The following is a 16,182-nucleotide window of genomic DNA, read 5'->3' as shown; positions in this document are numbered from 1 at the left end:
TTACTTCAGCTCGTAGAATCAGTGAGCTCCAAGCCCTGGTAGTGCATGCACCTTATATCAAGTTTCATCATAACAGAGTAGTCCTCCGCACTCTGTTGTTGCCGAAGGTGGTGTCGGAGTTCCATCTGAACCAGTCAGTTGTCTTGCCAACATGTTTTCCCCATCCTCATACCCGCCCTGGTGAAGACAAGTTGCACACCTTGGACTGTAAAAGAGCATTGGCCTTTTACTTGGAACAGACAAAGCCCTGCAGAGAGTCCGCCCAATTTTTTTTTCTTTCGATCCCAACAGGAGGGGAGTCACCATCGGAAAACGCACAATCTCTAATTGGCTAGTGGATTGCATATCCTTTACTTATGCCCAAGCTGGGCTGACTCTAGAGGGCCATGTCATGGCTCATAATGTCAGAGCCATGGCTGCATCAGTGGCTCACTTGAAGTCAGCCTCTATTGAAGAGATTTGCAAGGCTGCAACGTGGTCGTCAGTCCACACATTCACATCTCACTACTGCCTTCAGCAGGATACCCGACACGACAGTCGGTTTGGGCAGTCGGTGCTGCAGAATCTGTTCGAGGTTTAGAATCCAACTCCACCCTCCTAGGCCCATTTTTGTTCTTTTCCAGGCTGCACTCTCACTTAGTTGTGTTTCTTTTCAGGTCAATCTCTGTTATGTCCTCGCCGTTGCGAGGCCCAATTGACCAATGTTCATTGTTTTGAGTGAGCCTGGCTGCTAGGGATACCCCAGTCATGAGAACAAGCAGCCTGCTTGTCCTTGGAGAAAGTGAAGATACATAACCTGTAGCAGGTATTCTCCGAGGACAGCAGGCTGATTGTTCTCACAAACCCACCCCACCTCCCCTTTGGCATTGTTCTAATTCTCTGGTTGCTTTTTTATTAAACTGACGATGTCACGCTCGTGCCGCGGGCTGGAAGGCGTTCGCGCATGCGCGGTGCGCTCTGCCCACGCGCCGGAGCATTCTAGAGAGTTCTTGCTTTGCTTTAGATATTTTGCCAGTCTCCTGGGCCGTTGCGGACGACGACCCAATCGTGAGAACAATCAGCCTGCTGTCCTCAGAGAATACCTGCTACAGGTATGTATCTTCATTTTATTGGACATAACTTAATACATTTCTTGATTAGCTTTCGAAGGTTGCCCTTCATCAGATCGGAAATAAGCAAATGTTGATAGATGACTATATATGAGCAAAACATCAAAGCATTTCAGTCACAGTCTATATGCATGGAGACAGGGGATGAGTGAAGCATCAAAGCATTTCAGTGACAGTCTAACAGGATGGGGGTGGATAGGTGAGAGTCAGGGAGACAGAAGAGCAATACAATTTAGAAAGCAATACAATTTAATGCTTTGTAATGGGCTAGAAAACCCAGATCTTTAAGTCCTGTCTGGTGGGTGTCAAAATATTTGATCATCTTGACTTCAAAGGTCTTACTTTTTAAAGTTCCCTTTCAGGATCCTTACCATGAAATCACTGGTACAGTGTTCTGGTTTTGTAAAGTGCTGTCCCACAGGCGCGACGTCTTTGTTTGTACTGGCATTTTTCATATGAAGTCTATGTAAATTAAATGCTTTGATGTTTCACTCATCCCCTGTCTCCATGCATATAGACTGTCACTGAAATGCTTTGATGTTTCGCTCATATATACTGTCATCTACCAACATTTGCTTATTTCCGATCTGACGAAGAAGGGCAACCTTCGAAAGCTAATCAAGAAATTAATTAAGTTATGTTCAATAAAAAAGGTATCATCTTATTTTCTTTTCCATGTTTTATTTTGTTTTATTTATGTTGAGTGAAGAAATATGATCCACTCATCTAGACTGGTCTAGCTGGATTTAAGGAAAAGAAATAGGTAAGAAATGCCACTTTTCCTGGCTCACGCAGACCCGGAGCCTCCATTTGATTTTCCTGGTCATACAATCTGCTTCTGACCTCTAGATATCCCAGCCTCTGTGGCACTTGACCTCTGCTTCCCTCTCCCACCTAAAAATAACTTTATCTTGCGGTCTGCGTGTACTGCTGTGGATTCCACAGTAGTGAAAAAAGAGGAAGATAAAATCACAGATCACAGGTTGGGAACAACTGCCATTCTGAATATTCTGTGTGACTTAAAATGTACATATTCTTTCAGTGTAAATATTCTGAGAACTAGTCATTTTTGCTGATCTCAAAGACCAAAATTGCCTAGCCCTACTTTTGCCAAAGCAGCTAAAAGGCTGGAACACTGTCATGAGGAATGCATTATTCAACTAGAACCTTTTAAGGAGTATGTAAGAATGAATTGTTAAAAATTTTGGATAAACTTCATAAGGGTTTCAATCATTATGGACCAGTAAGAACGATGTAGCATGACACACATTGGAATAACAAAAGAAACCACTCCAGTATGCTGTTATTTATTAGATCGATGAAATGCAAATAGTTTTATTTTTCTGCAGAGTCAATATGGTCACTAGAATGTTGCACTGTTGAATTAGTGGTAATATAATTTGTGACACCAGGTTGCCGTCTTCTACATCCTTGGTAAGAAAATAAGGTTGGTGATTCAGAAGTTCTGAACTTCCACCTGCTGTACCAACAGCACAGTAATTTCTATGTTGAAAGTACTATGTTGCACCTATTTGCAGTGAAGATAATTACAATGTAATAACCTTTAAAAAGCCAGCTCGTTACTATAAGGGATGCACCTAGTGGGAATGGATGGCAGTGGTGGAAATGGCTAAAACAGTACAAAAAAAAAGCAGTTCTTGGTGATTTTAGATATTCCATCATTATACCTTAAAAAGTAGCTTGATGGCCAGGTTATTGTACTCATATGTAGGGGAAAAAAAAAAAAGGTCGACGGAAAGGATTCTAGGACAATGTTTCTTGATTTTCTCTTAGAGTACCTCCTAGTAAGTCCAGTTTTCAGGATATTTACAATGAATATGCATGAAGTAGATTTGCATGCACAGCCTACATTACTTTCAAATTCATCTTAGGGTAATTTTTATAGAGTTATGCTAGAAAAAAAAAAAGAGTATTTCTTTTACATATACCTACACAACCTAAAGCACTTAACTTTAACCTTATAACTCTGACCTCGGTGAAGTCAAATGCCTTCATGAGAATTTAACTCTATTATGGTAATTGATTTCACAGTTCAGTGACCATGGCTTCAATGCAGGATAAAAGAGAAAAAAAAATAAGCTGAAAGGAAAACCTTTTCTCTATACTCAATCTGAGCCTGTAAATGTTTAGTACCTATAACATCATTGGCAGATAAATCTGTCTTTGTTCTAAGCCAAGTCTCAAATGTGAATTCTCCATTGTGTGCAAATATTGTAAAACAGATGTTAGGTATTTGAACGTTTAAACAATTGCTTAGTTTTTTCTCAACTGTAGCTGGAGACCTGTAGCAAGCTACTTACCAGCAAAGCTGAATCTCCTTTTGCCTTTTTTTCCTTAGAACAATGAGACTGAGTCACCACAGGATATTCATCTGTCAATGCTGTCATCCCCAGAACCACAGGTAGCTGAACTTATATATAATGTAAATCCAAAGTTATGTTTACATGTTACTGAACTGTGGCATGCAAATTGTTTCCACCAATATAGGCATTTATAAATTATCTCCAAAATGTTTTAGCTATATAAACTGTGTGAATGTCTTTTGACAACACATTCAAAGGCACACTTGTTTTTTCTAAAGTAGATTATATGAAAAGCTATAATTCTTTCCTGAAACGTTTAATGATATTGGTAATGGTAATAGAATTCGATACACCACCTTTCTGCGGTACAATCAAAGTGGTTTACAATTACATTAGGCAAGTGTTTTAACAGCAGATATGGAATTTAGGTTTTTGTAATAGGTTTTTCAATATCATCAGAAGTTGATTGCCATATAAGGAAGGAAGTTTTACATTTGTGTTGTATGCTTTACTTATTTTTCAAGTACAGGTAAATTACTGAAAAGAGAAAACAATGTTTTTCTATTATCATGTATCAGTTTTACCATAGTAGAAGTCATTAGGCAGTGGATGAAAGCATGAGCGCACATCATGAGATATTTTTTGAGAATCTACCACAGCATATCGTGCTTTTCTAGTCAAAAGATGTCAGTATGAATTATAAGAGGTCCTTCAGCTTGCCAAGTTGAACAGTTGTGTAAATTTCCTGGCCACTGACTGGATGACTTCTGTTTGGGATTCTCTGTGTCTGTCTAAAGCCAGGGATATTGTCTGCATTTCTCATGTTCTGTGAGATCATCTGTTTGTACAGTTTGTTTTGCTTTAAGCACTACAAGACCAGGGTCATGAGGAAACAGCATCTGCCCTTCAAGCAGATCTGGATGTATGAAGCTAATCTTAGACATGCACAATTTGAACAAATTTATGCTCTGAGAAATGTATGAATTCCCTGACTACACATGGCTCACATGTGAATCCACCCAAGTCATAGATTGTCTGCACTTAATCCTTCCAGCTTTCAGCTGTGTTAGTGTTTATGACACATCTAGATATATCTGCACATCTATGCAAAAAGTGAAATCATTGTTTTCCTAAACTGGATGACTGACAAAGATCTCCTGTTCCTTGAAAGTACAACAACTTTTCTGTGAAATCATGAAGACATTGGCGATTTAGGTTTTCATGTACTACAAAAAACTGGATCTGGAACTTTCACAGTAACTACAATTCATTGGTGCTCTGCTGGATACATTGAGTGGGGAAGACCTTTATTCCTGAGCTCATCTTGTTTTTCATTGCTTTGGTGAGGTTTATTGCTGTACTTGCTCTCTGCTCAGGAAAAGTACAGCAATAAACCTCATCAGAGCAATGAAAAACAAGATGAGAATCCCCCCCAGTTAGTTTTATGAGAGATCTAGGTCACAAGTCAGCATCAGTACATGTTCATTTTTATGTGTACCTCCAAGTGTAGCAAATCTCTAAAATTCCAGTGGAATTGAGCAACCTAGTTTTTTTTTTTTTTTTTTTTTCATCAAATTCATTTGTTCAGTTGGATGAGTTTGGGTCTTCATAGATGAAAAGAAAGTCACATCCTTGTTCAGTAAAGCAGGGGTTCTCACCCCAGTCCTCAGGACACACCTAGCCAGCCAGGTTTTCAGGATACCCACAATGAATATGCAACATGCATCCATTTTTGGCCTGAGGCTTTGACTTAGCAGTAAGGTCTCGCATGCTAACCGGGCGGTAAGCGTTCAATGTGCGTAAACTGCTGATTACCACAGGGTAAGCGCCACACAGTAGAAAATTAGAAAATATTTTCTACCGCATGTTTTGGGTACACCCAAAAATGGAATTACCGCCCGGGTCATGCGGTAGCCGGGCAGTAGTGCCAATTTGATGCATGTTGGTGCCTACGCGCCTTAGTAAAAGGGTCCCTTAGTGTGCACTAACTGCTCCATCTTTTATTTTATACCTATGGACCACTTAGTGTACGCAGATGTCCATTAGCACACCTAAGCTTTAGTAAAAAGGCCCCTTAATTTCTTTTAAATACCAATTCCTATAACCCTTCCTCCTATCCTATATAATAAAAAGCACCTCCAACATTCTGAAGCTGACTCCATGGCAGTGAAGCCTTGAAGCATTCGTGCTCTCTGTAAGGCTGTATCCATCTCCTGAATTGATGTCACGTACTTCCGTGTTCATCACAAACAGCAAACACCAATCACTGGAAGGGAACGCTGCAGGGTTGCCAGGCAACGGAACGTGACGTCACACACATGACGGTGTCATCGTCCCTCCCTTCCTCCCCTCCCTCCCTTTCAGTTCCAGGCCCCCTCCCTCCAAATTTTAAAAGTCATCTTCACTTACGAAGTCGGGTTTACGGCGGCCGGCAGCAGCAGCGGTAAAAGGCATGCAGGCTCGGCCCTTCTCTCTCTCTCAGCTCTGATCCCGCCCTTACGGAAACATGAAATGAGGGCGGGACCAGAGCTGACAGAGAGAGAAGGGCCGAGCCTGCACGCCTTTTACCGCTGCTGATGGCTGCCGTAACCCCGACTTGGTAAGTGAAGATGACTTCTAAACTTCGGAGGGAGGGGTGCTGGAACTGGAAGGGAGGGACGACGACCCTGGAACTGTGAGGGAGGGGGGACCCTGAAACTCGGAGAGGGGAACCTGAAACTCGGAGGGAGGGGGGGATGACCCTGGAGCTCAGAGGGGGAGAACGACCCTGGAACTCGGAGGGAGTGAGGGGGAGACCCTGGAACTCGGAGGGAGGGAGGGGACGATCCTGGAACTCGGAGGGAGGGAGAGAGGGGACGGATGACACTGGAACTCGGAGGGAGGAGACGACCCTGGAACTCTGAGGGAGGGAGGAGACCCTGGAACTGGGAGGGAGGGAGGGGGGCCCAAGGCACACACTCTCATTCTCACACACACACACTCTCTCTCTCACAGACACACTCGCACCCAGTCTCTCATTATCACTCTCTCTGTCACACACACACACTCGCACATTCACTCTCTCTCTCTTACACAGTCACTCTCACACACACTCTCTCAAACATACACACTCCGAGGAAAACCTTGCTAGCGCCCGTTTCATTTGTGTCAGAAATGGGCCTTTTTTTTTTACTAGCGAGACAATAAATAAATAATAATAAACTAAGAAGAAGCATTACAAGACAAAATTAATACAAGAATACAACTATTTAAAAAATTCTTTTCATATTAGCTGAACACAAATCTGTGAACCAAATGACATATAATCAACTTGAGTGTCTGATACTTGGGTAATGAGTTTCAGAGTTTGGTACTTTGGTAAGAAAAATTAGCATTATGGATAGTTTTTTTAGTTTTTTACAACTTTGGAAATGTAATATGACATATTCTCTAGATGATAAGGTGGCATTTTGTGGTGATAACTTAATGAAATCTATCATATAAGATGGTAAGATACCATAAAGAATCTGATGAACAATAACACAGAGCTTAAATGAAATTCTTTCATTGATAGGTAACCAATGTAAATCTTTAAGAGCAGATGCTTTAATGTATTGCGCCGATCTCTATATAAAACGCACAGCCATGTTTTGTGCAGTTTGTAGTTTTCTTAGGAGTTTCTGCTTAATTTCTGAATAAATTGTCAAATTTAGTTAAGACTAATGACTGAACTAAAGTGCGAAAGACTGATCTTGAAAAGAATAGTCTTAATCTTGTAAGTTTCCACAATGAATTAGACATTCGAGACTACTTTGGAAATTTGGCAATCAAAAGAAAGAAACTGATCAATTAAGATTCCCAAGATTTTCATTGTTGAACCCAAAGGTACTATCATAAATTTTTTTTATCAGTATTAAGTTTCAGTTTGAAATTAAGAGCCCCGGATTCCATTAAATCGATACCTACTTTGATTTTGTTTGCAATCTCATGTAATTTTTTGATGAATGGAATAAAAATTATAACATCATCAGCATATAGGAATGCTGAAAACCCATTTGTTTCTAGCAAATGGCCTAAAGGGATCATCATAATGTTAAACAAAATAGGTGACAGAGGAGAGAACCCTGTGGTACTCCACTACAAGAAACACATGACGACAAGATAGTACCCAGTTGCTTAACTTGGTAAAACGTGGATTTTAAAAATCCAGATAACCATTTCAAGACAGTTCCACAGATTCCATAATAGTCAAGTATGTAGTGTCCAATGTTCCCATCAATCTGTTCCCATATGGCTTATTACAGGAACATTGGACACTAAAGGGTTAAAAGGATGTCATGATCTGCTGTATCAAATGCATTAGACATGTCGAATTGGAGAATTAAAACTTTGTTGCTTAAGCTTAATGCTCTTCTAAGATTGGCTACTAATGTAGTAAGAGCGGTTTCAGTACTATATGAGGGCCTGAAATCCAATTGTTATTTATGTAGAATTGAATGATGCTGAAGATATTCCATTAACTGATGAGTGATTAGCCTCTCCAAAACTTAGGCTAATAGAGGTTTTGAGGCCACTGGTCTGTAGTTGGGAACAATACTGATACTAATTAGACTATTTTGGGGGATCAGAGTTAAGGTTATGCTACCACTGCAAATAGGGAATATACCCTAAGATAACATTAAAGTTAGACTTGAATGTAGGTGATCAATTAAAACCTTAGGGGCTGGTTTCAAGAGATAATTAGGACAGGAATCAAGCAAGCATTGTGATTTGGTATATTTACAAAGGAAATGGTTGACTTGGTCCAATGTGGTTAAGTTGAAATGTCGACCAAATTCTATTCATAGATGAGCCAAAGGGTGATAGATTTTATAAATTAAGGAATTGCTCTAATGAGGTGGAAGGGTTTTTGTTATTTTCTGTTCAAAGTAATAGGCCAATTGGTCCACCGAAGGGACAGATTCATTTATGGAGGTTATCTGTTGAGTATTCAGCAATGAATTAACTACAGCATATAGTTTTCTAGGGTTGATGGTTTTGCCTTTGAATTTAGAGTAGTAAGTAATTTTAGCTTTGGAAATCATATGTTTGTATTCTCTTAGGAGCAGTTTCCAATTTATACAATTATCATTAGTCAATGGATGGAGGAGAGGAAAATAGTTGAATAAATTGCTCATTTGACCAAAAGTTTATAGGGTTAATTTTACCTCTGGTTTGAAAGATGTGAGAATCTTTTCTTGTTTTAAGATTAAATGCAGCTTCCATCTAATTTAATGTCAGTGGCATTTTGCTATAACGGACTCATTGCAGCAGGACTTTTAGGATTCATTACACTCAAGTGATTTTTACCTCCTGACCTTAGAGTGGGACATTTTCAGAGATGTGCTCTGTTTTTAACTTTGATGACGCTACGTTCTCACACACATCAATATTCAACAGTATTTTGTGACCCTTGAAGCAATCACTGGTCACCGAAACATGAACCGTGTCGGGTCCACATAATAAAGAGTTTATTTTGTCCTGTTCCTGAAGATTCACTTGTGCTTTTTGTTTTGCTTTGGTCTTTGTACTTGAAACCCTCTCTTTTTTTATCTTAAATAATGACTATTTTTAAATGTGTGTTTCACTAAATATTGTAAACCTTGCATATCTGTTTTTACTTTAACTACCCATCAATATATATGTATATCAAAAACAATATAGGAAAATAAATTGATATTCTCTGTAAACAACAATTTATGCTGTTATGATTCCTTGAGAATTCAACTTTAATGTTTGATCTCAGCATGATAGCCACTTGAGTTATAATTAGTAACATTTCAGTAGCAAAGATGAGGCTAAATGTTCTGTGTTCATCAGTTTCGTGATTTTCTGGATGGCATGGAGATGGAAATATTGATTCCTTCACCACCATCTGAACTGTTGCCAGTACCAGCCCTAGCACTAAGTGAATTAGGTAACTACCTAGGGCAACACAGTTTTTAGGGGTGGCGGTCTCTCCCAGTCTTCCCTGTCCTCAGTCCAGCACCTCTCCTTCTGTTCCCCTCCTTTGATCTGGTAAGTCCCCTCCTTCCCCCTCATTGTACCTTTAAATTTGCATTTACTTCTAATTCTCACCAGCAGTGCCAGGCAGCAATTCATACACACTGTCTTCAGCCACCTTGGAGGAAGTTCCTTCTGACGTGCCCTGCTTTGCCAGAAACAGGAAGTTGTGTTGGAGGGAAGGGACAAGGACAATTGCGGGCAGCGCATGTGAATCATATACTGAGGGGAAAGGGAGAACTTACCGAGTTGTGGTGGAAGGGGAGTGAAAGGAGAGATGCTGGACAGCGGAGGAGAGTGAAGATTGCTAGATAGCAGGCAAGAGGAAAAGATGTTGGAGAAGAGGGAGGGGAATAGATAGAGGAAAGTGGGGAGATGCTGACTATGGGGTGGGAGATAGCGGGGAAGGAAAGAGAGAGGAGGGGGGGGGGGGGATTCTGACCATAGTGGGAAAAGGAGAGAGAAAGGGATGGAGATACTGCACTGTTTGGAGGTGGTAGAGGGAAAAAGTGCACTGTCGGGGGGAGGAGAAAGGACATATGTAGATGCTAAGCTATGGAAGTGGGGGAAGGGATTGAGAGATACTGGGTGAGAGGGAAAGAGATGTTAGATCCCAGGAGTGTGGGAGAGACCAGGGGCCAGGGACATGGTGGACACAGTTATAAGTTTCAAAAATTTAATGGAGGAGAGCAGGGGGTGGGTGTGGATTCACAATTGGGCGGGGATTGTTCATCTTGTTCTGTTGCACAGTTGAGGGGGAGGAGTGTTCATCATGGGGGGGTGTACCGCAAGGAGGAGAGGGTAGCACAGTGAGGGTTCACCTAAGGCATTTAGATGACTCTTGAACCAGTCCTGACCATTTTACAAATAATAATGGTAGCAATATAATATTGGGGTACATTTGTTGAATCTTCTGTGTTGCTACAAAAGTCTAAACTTGGTCAACTTATTCCATCTTTTTCTTATTTTTTTTAATGGTCGTATGGACACAAAGCTCCTGCCTTTATCTTACTTCATCTTGATTCTATGTGGAATTCTTAGCAATACACATTTTTCTGGCAGGGCTTTTGACCCTCATTTGTTTTCAAGGAAAATGCTAAATTAGATACTGTTGTTTAACAACGTTTTGATTGTCTTTTTATTTTATTTATTATTCTTCAGTCACAGACCGATGACCTATTGCATGAGATCAAGCAACTTAAAGAAGATGCAAAGAAGAAAGATGAAAGAATCAAACAATTAGAAGATCTTCTTGTAAGTACAGTAATACAGTCAAAATATTAGAACCTTTCATCTAACACCTCCGCATATGTGGCTTGATGTTTTTGCACAGTTCCTGACAACTAGAGGAATATGCTGCCTGAATATTTATTTATTTTATTTATTTGGATTTTTCTCACACCGTTTTCAGTAGTAGCTCAAAGTGAGTTATATCCAGGTACACTGGATAATGCTTTTTGTAGCTTCCCTTTTTTCCCATTGCTTCCTGTTGAATGATTTGTGCAAGAGGTTTTTTTGAGCATATTTGAATGAGGCAGTCTGATGACTTAAGTGTGGGAAAGCAGGTTTTAGCAGTATGCTTGTGCGCATTGGTCATTCCTACTTGTTCGTCCAGTTGCAGTATTTCCTTCTTTCAATCCTCAGTCCCATGCTCTCGTTCTCTGTACTTAACCTCTTCATCTTCCTCTTTTCCAGCACCCATGCTCTCCTATTCTCTTCCTATCCAGCCCCCTCCCCTGTAGTTTCTGTGGCCTTGACAAACAACTTAAAGTCCAGCTGCTTCATCTAATTTCAAATATTTGAAAAACATAATTTCAGATATTTGAAAAACATATTAAAGTTATTGAGCAACAGCAGTTTGGTTTCAGTGCAGTTCAGGAATTGTATCCATAATGCTATGCTCTGACTCCGTGTTTCTTGGTTCAAACAGAACACAGCTCCTATAAAAGCGACCTTGGCATTGCTCCTATATCCTCCAGTACTCATACTTTACATATATCCAGTGTGATTTCTACTTGGTGTTCTAATGAATTGTGGTACCACAGTGCTATGGATTATAGATTTTCAATGGTATGGGTGAATGAATAGGAAATTCTAAACAACTGTCTCCTGAAATGACCAAAAAAAAAAAAATCAAGGCAGAGGATAGGATTTCAGTGATGTTTTTTCATTTTTGATGGAATTACTGAAAAAAATTAGTTTTGCTGTTGCTTTAAAATATTTCAACAAAAATGTTGATTTAGAGTGCTATTACCATCAAGACAGGAAAAAAAACGTTTAAATAGTAATGTTGAAGATGTGTGTACAATTGTGATCTGCCAAAGGTAAAGATCCCCCACCCCACATCCTTGCCAGTGGAACTAGCCATTATTAGCAGTGTTCCTAAATCCTTTGCAACCTGTAATGGTATATGTTTTTAATAGCACAGCGAAGATGACGAAAAAATACAGTGCCAATGGTGTTAAGAAGTTTTTTATTCAGATAAGTCACGACTCAACATGAGTCATGCTTTGGCCAACCTGGCCTTCATCAGGAGTCTAAAAACAAATTAAAATTACATATATATCCACATAATGTTTTGAAACATTCTTAAAAGACACATATACTCATAAATGAAATATCAAGATAAATAAAAAAAATATATATATGAATATATATAAATATATATATATGAAACTTCCAAAAAGAAATCTATTAGAGATTTCTAACAAGAGGAAAAATGCCCCCCAGCAATTGCATTTAGATCTATAAGTAATATCCAGCTCTTGTTATGACCTTACTAAAGCGTGGACTAAAAGCAAGTGCAATCAGGAAGTTAGAGCACCCAAGTAAAGTAGTGTGCAGTGAGTAGTGTGTGTAAGGGCAAATCATATATGTCTGAAACAGTTGGAACTTATACAGCTTCTTAAAAGTGCTTGTTGATGTGTATACCTAACAGTTCGATTCAAAGGTATAAAAAGTAAGAGAGAGTGCGAAAAAAAGACATTGTGAAACTCAAACACATACCTGTTGCCACTGACGAAAAGGTACAGGCATTAACGAACAATAGCAATATAAAATACAAAACAAAACTGAATAAATAAACCATAAGAGTGAAAATACAATGTGGAGTCACCTACTCCATGAATAACATTCTTAAGACACAAAAACACCTCTAAAGCAAGCTAATACAAATATATTCAATTTCATGACCTCAGGAAGATAAGTGCTAATAACATACTGTGTTGGAGAAAAAGTCGCTGTCCAATGAAGTAAAATGTAAAAAAAAAATACAAAGACCATCCATTCACTGTGCTATAAAGTCTCTAAGAAAAATTAGAGGTATATGTTTAAATCCATCAAACTTACTGCTAGCATGAATTCTGACAAGGTCTTGCAGCAATCGCAATCTAAAGAAAGGAAGGGTGATCATAACCAGTGTCTTTCTTAAAAGTGAAAATAATATGCCATAATGTCATAGTATGATGTCATCCAGCGGGGAAAACTTACATGAGAATGCCCATAAACAAAAGCCCTCTTGTCTAAAAGAGGAGGGCAATCCACCAACTTAACATCAGTATAAGACCTGATAGAACAAAAAGATTTAAAAAAAATAAAACTGATTTTAAAAAATATGGTCCTGAGCGCACTAACAAAATGCTGAGCACGGACTAAATAAGAAAATTCTTATTCTCAGCCAAATGTTATATACACTGTGGGAAATATTATATATTTATTCATTTCAGTATTTATATACCACTTAGACCTAAGCAGTTTACAGTTTCATTTTTCAGGTTCTGGATCTGTCCCTAGTAGGCTCACAATCTAAGTAGTACATTGTACTACTGTCTTACCTGGGTAACGGACGGTTAAGTGACTTGCCCAGGGTCAAACTGAGCTGCGTAGGGAATTGAACCTGGTTCCCCAGGATCTCAACCACTGCCATCCATAGTGTGGTGGAAAAACTGTGGAGTATCAGAAGGGACATAAGTCTGAATCTTCCATTTTGTTACCAAAGGAACTATGTGAAAATAACATACCATAGAAAAATAAACTTTGACATAGTGAATTAAATTTCTCTTTTTATACTTTTGAATCGCACTGTTAGGTATACCCACCAACAAGCAATTTGAAGCAGCTGTACACATTGTTGTCAGATGTATATGATTTACCCTTACACGCTACTCACTGCACATTACTTGTTTGCTCTAGCTTCCTAATTGTACTTGCTTTTAGTCCGAGATTACATGTGATTTTCAAAAAAATAAGAAAAACAAAGACAGTGGAGGCAACAAAGATCAGCCCTTATGCTTCTGCTGTAGGAAGTGTAAGCTGTAGAAAACTCTACTCAGACTCCTGATGCAGGTGTTGTAGCCAAAACATGGCCGTTTTGAGTCACGTCATGTGAAGATTCTCAATGATTTTTTCCTCTTTGTCTCCACTGTCTTTGTTTTTCTTGGATTTTCTGTGGAGGACTTTGCTTCTGGGTTTTGCTATTTTCAGAAAACAAGCAGAAATTTTTTTTAGCATCAGCAGCAGATTATTCCAGATACTTGTGGGTTGTGACCATCTACCAGCAGGTGGAGATAGAGAATACTGAACTCTGTCTTATTGGTTGGTATTGCTCCTGGTACTTCAGAATATCTCTTTCTCTAGCAGACAGTGGACTGTTCTCCACAAGCTCCTGGTTTCATCGTTGGCTTCAGCTCCAGTTCCAGGTTGCCTGGTTCCATAGAGCTTGGGGTTGCCTGGCTGTTTGGTGCCCGCTTTTGGGGTACACCTAGTGGTGCCAGGTCCCTCCCCCACTCCATGTCCCAGTCAGCCTTTTGTTCTCTAGTCTCTGCTCCTTCTCAGAAACAAAACAAAAAGGGCAGATTAAAGCAAAGGTTCAAATTGGAAGAGAGAGTATTGCTGCTGTTCTACCTGTCTCTGTTTGGAGGGCAAGCCTGACTCCATTCAGCCAGTAACTGGGACAGACGTGTTTCCTTCAGTGTCTGTTACTTTTGGTGAGTGTTTAAATTTTTAAATTCTTGTTGCCAGTTTCGTGCGTACGGCTGCTGCAGGGCCGCCGAGAGACTAGGCCGGGCCTGGGGCAAGGCCGTCCCGCCTCGCTCCCCCCGCCGCTGCAGTCCCCTGTCTCACCTGCCTCCTTCCACGGCTTCAGGCCCCCTGCATTCAAAGCGGCAGTCGCAGATCGCCTCTCTTATGGCCAGGGTTGCCGGGTTGAAAAAAATTTACCCACCCAAATGAGCCCAAAACCCACACAAAGTTAAACCCTGCCCCCGACGTCATCAACCCCCGCCCCCGACGTACCCCTGACGTCACTAACCCCGCCCCCGACGTAGCCGCTGGCGTCACTAACCCCACCCCTGACGTCACTAACCCCGCCCCTGACATCGTTAACCCAGCCTCTGTGGGGCTTCTATTGGACCAAATTGGACCAATAGAAGCCCCAGAAAACCGCCCAATCAATGCAACGCAGCTTTTTAAAAGCCACCCAATTTCCTGCAGCCGGCAAAAATTGCCCGCAGCGAGTTGCGGAAAGCCGCCCAATTGGGCGGGAAACCCGCAGACCTGGCATCCGTGCTTCTGGCCTCCCTGTGTCCCGTCCTTGTCTGATGTAACTTCCGGTTTCCGTGAGGGCGGGACTCAGGGAGGGAAGGCCCGAAGGGAGGCGATCTGTGACTGCCACTTCAAATGCAGGGGGCCCGGAGCCAAGGAGGCAGGCAGGTGAGACCGGGGACTGCAGCACCGGTGGCCTGACCCCGGCACCAGACCCCCCTTGGAGGCCCGGGGAATTTTGTCCCCCCTGCCCCCCCCCCCCCCTCTCGGCGGCCCTGGGCTGCTGAAATGGTGAATCGCTGCTCCCGTTGTGGGAAGCATTGAACTGCTGTTGGAGGGGCTGCACCGATGCGGTGTCTCCAGAAAGACCCAGTATTTGAGGGCCCATGTTCTTCCCACGCTACAACTTCACCAGTGTGTTCCCTTCAGCGTTCCTGCACAGATGCGAACCTGGCCATGGCCATTATAAAACAGCCAGTATCAGTACCTTTGGGGCTAGCTTGGGAGGAAGAACACCTAGTGTCAGGTCCCTTCTCTCCAGGGTTATCAGTGGCTACACAGAGATTGAGTATTGGGGGAGGAGGGGGTTGGAACATTGTATCCCTGAATTAGTGCTTCTGCTGCACGAAGTCCACATGTTAAAGCAGGCTCATCCTGTGTCAGTACCCTCCATGGTGCCACTTACACCGCAGGATCAGACCAGGTGGTCCAGGCTGTTCCAGAGACGCGGAGTCCAAGAGGATGTGTCGTTGCCGCCTCTGTCCCCTCCATGGTCAAAGGTGGAGGCTTCTGCAGTCTCGCTATCAGGCTACTTGCCTGACAGGCTCGAGTAGGGCGAGTTAGTGGACGAGGCAGATGATCCCACAGTGGTATGCATGTTTTACAAGGAAGAACTTAATTTATGTGCAGTGCTTTGCAGGATCTGAATATCTCCAGTGCAGAGGAACCAGTCCCTGTGGCAGCGAAACTGAAATTGGCTAGCACTAGGCACCCACCTAGGGCCTTCCCAGTCCATTTGACGATCCAGTAGCTTATCTCGGCACAGCAGTTGACCCCAGATGTTAGCCTGTGGGTCTCCAGGGCAATGACTGAGTTGTATTCCCTTGTTTAGAGCCTCACCCTTTTTGTCAGTATTTTCTGCAATGAGGGGGATTTTGCTTGTCTGTTTCAGAATGAGGCAGTTGCGG

The 16,182-nt window shown here is 41.5% G+C and overlaps 1 protein-coding gene across 1 annotated transcript in view; it reads left to right on the top strand.

The window, feature by feature from the left end:
* Positions 1–16,182, top strand: part of CCSER2 (coiled-coil serine rich protein 2) — a 325,691-nt gene that overhangs the window by 207,281 nt on the left and 102,228 nt on the right. Inside the window, exons 6-7 of the mRNA XM_030203369.1 lie at positions 3,469–3,531; positions 10,616–10,708. Of these exons, the coding sequence (XP_030059229.1) occupies positions 3,469–3,531; positions 10,616–10,708 (156 nt within the window). The remainder of the gene's footprint in view (positions 1–3,468; positions 3,532–10,615; positions 10,709–16,182) is intronic.

The sequence above is a fragment of the Microcaecilia unicolor genome, chromosome 5 (assembly GCF_901765095.1).
Source record: "Microcaecilia unicolor chromosome 5, aMicUni1.1, whole genome shotgun sequence".
Taxonomy (NCBI): Eukaryota; Metazoa; Chordata; class Amphibia; order Gymnophiona; family Siphonopidae; genus Microcaecilia; species Microcaecilia unicolor.
This window is presented reverse-complemented; position numbering and strand designations above follow the sequence as displayed.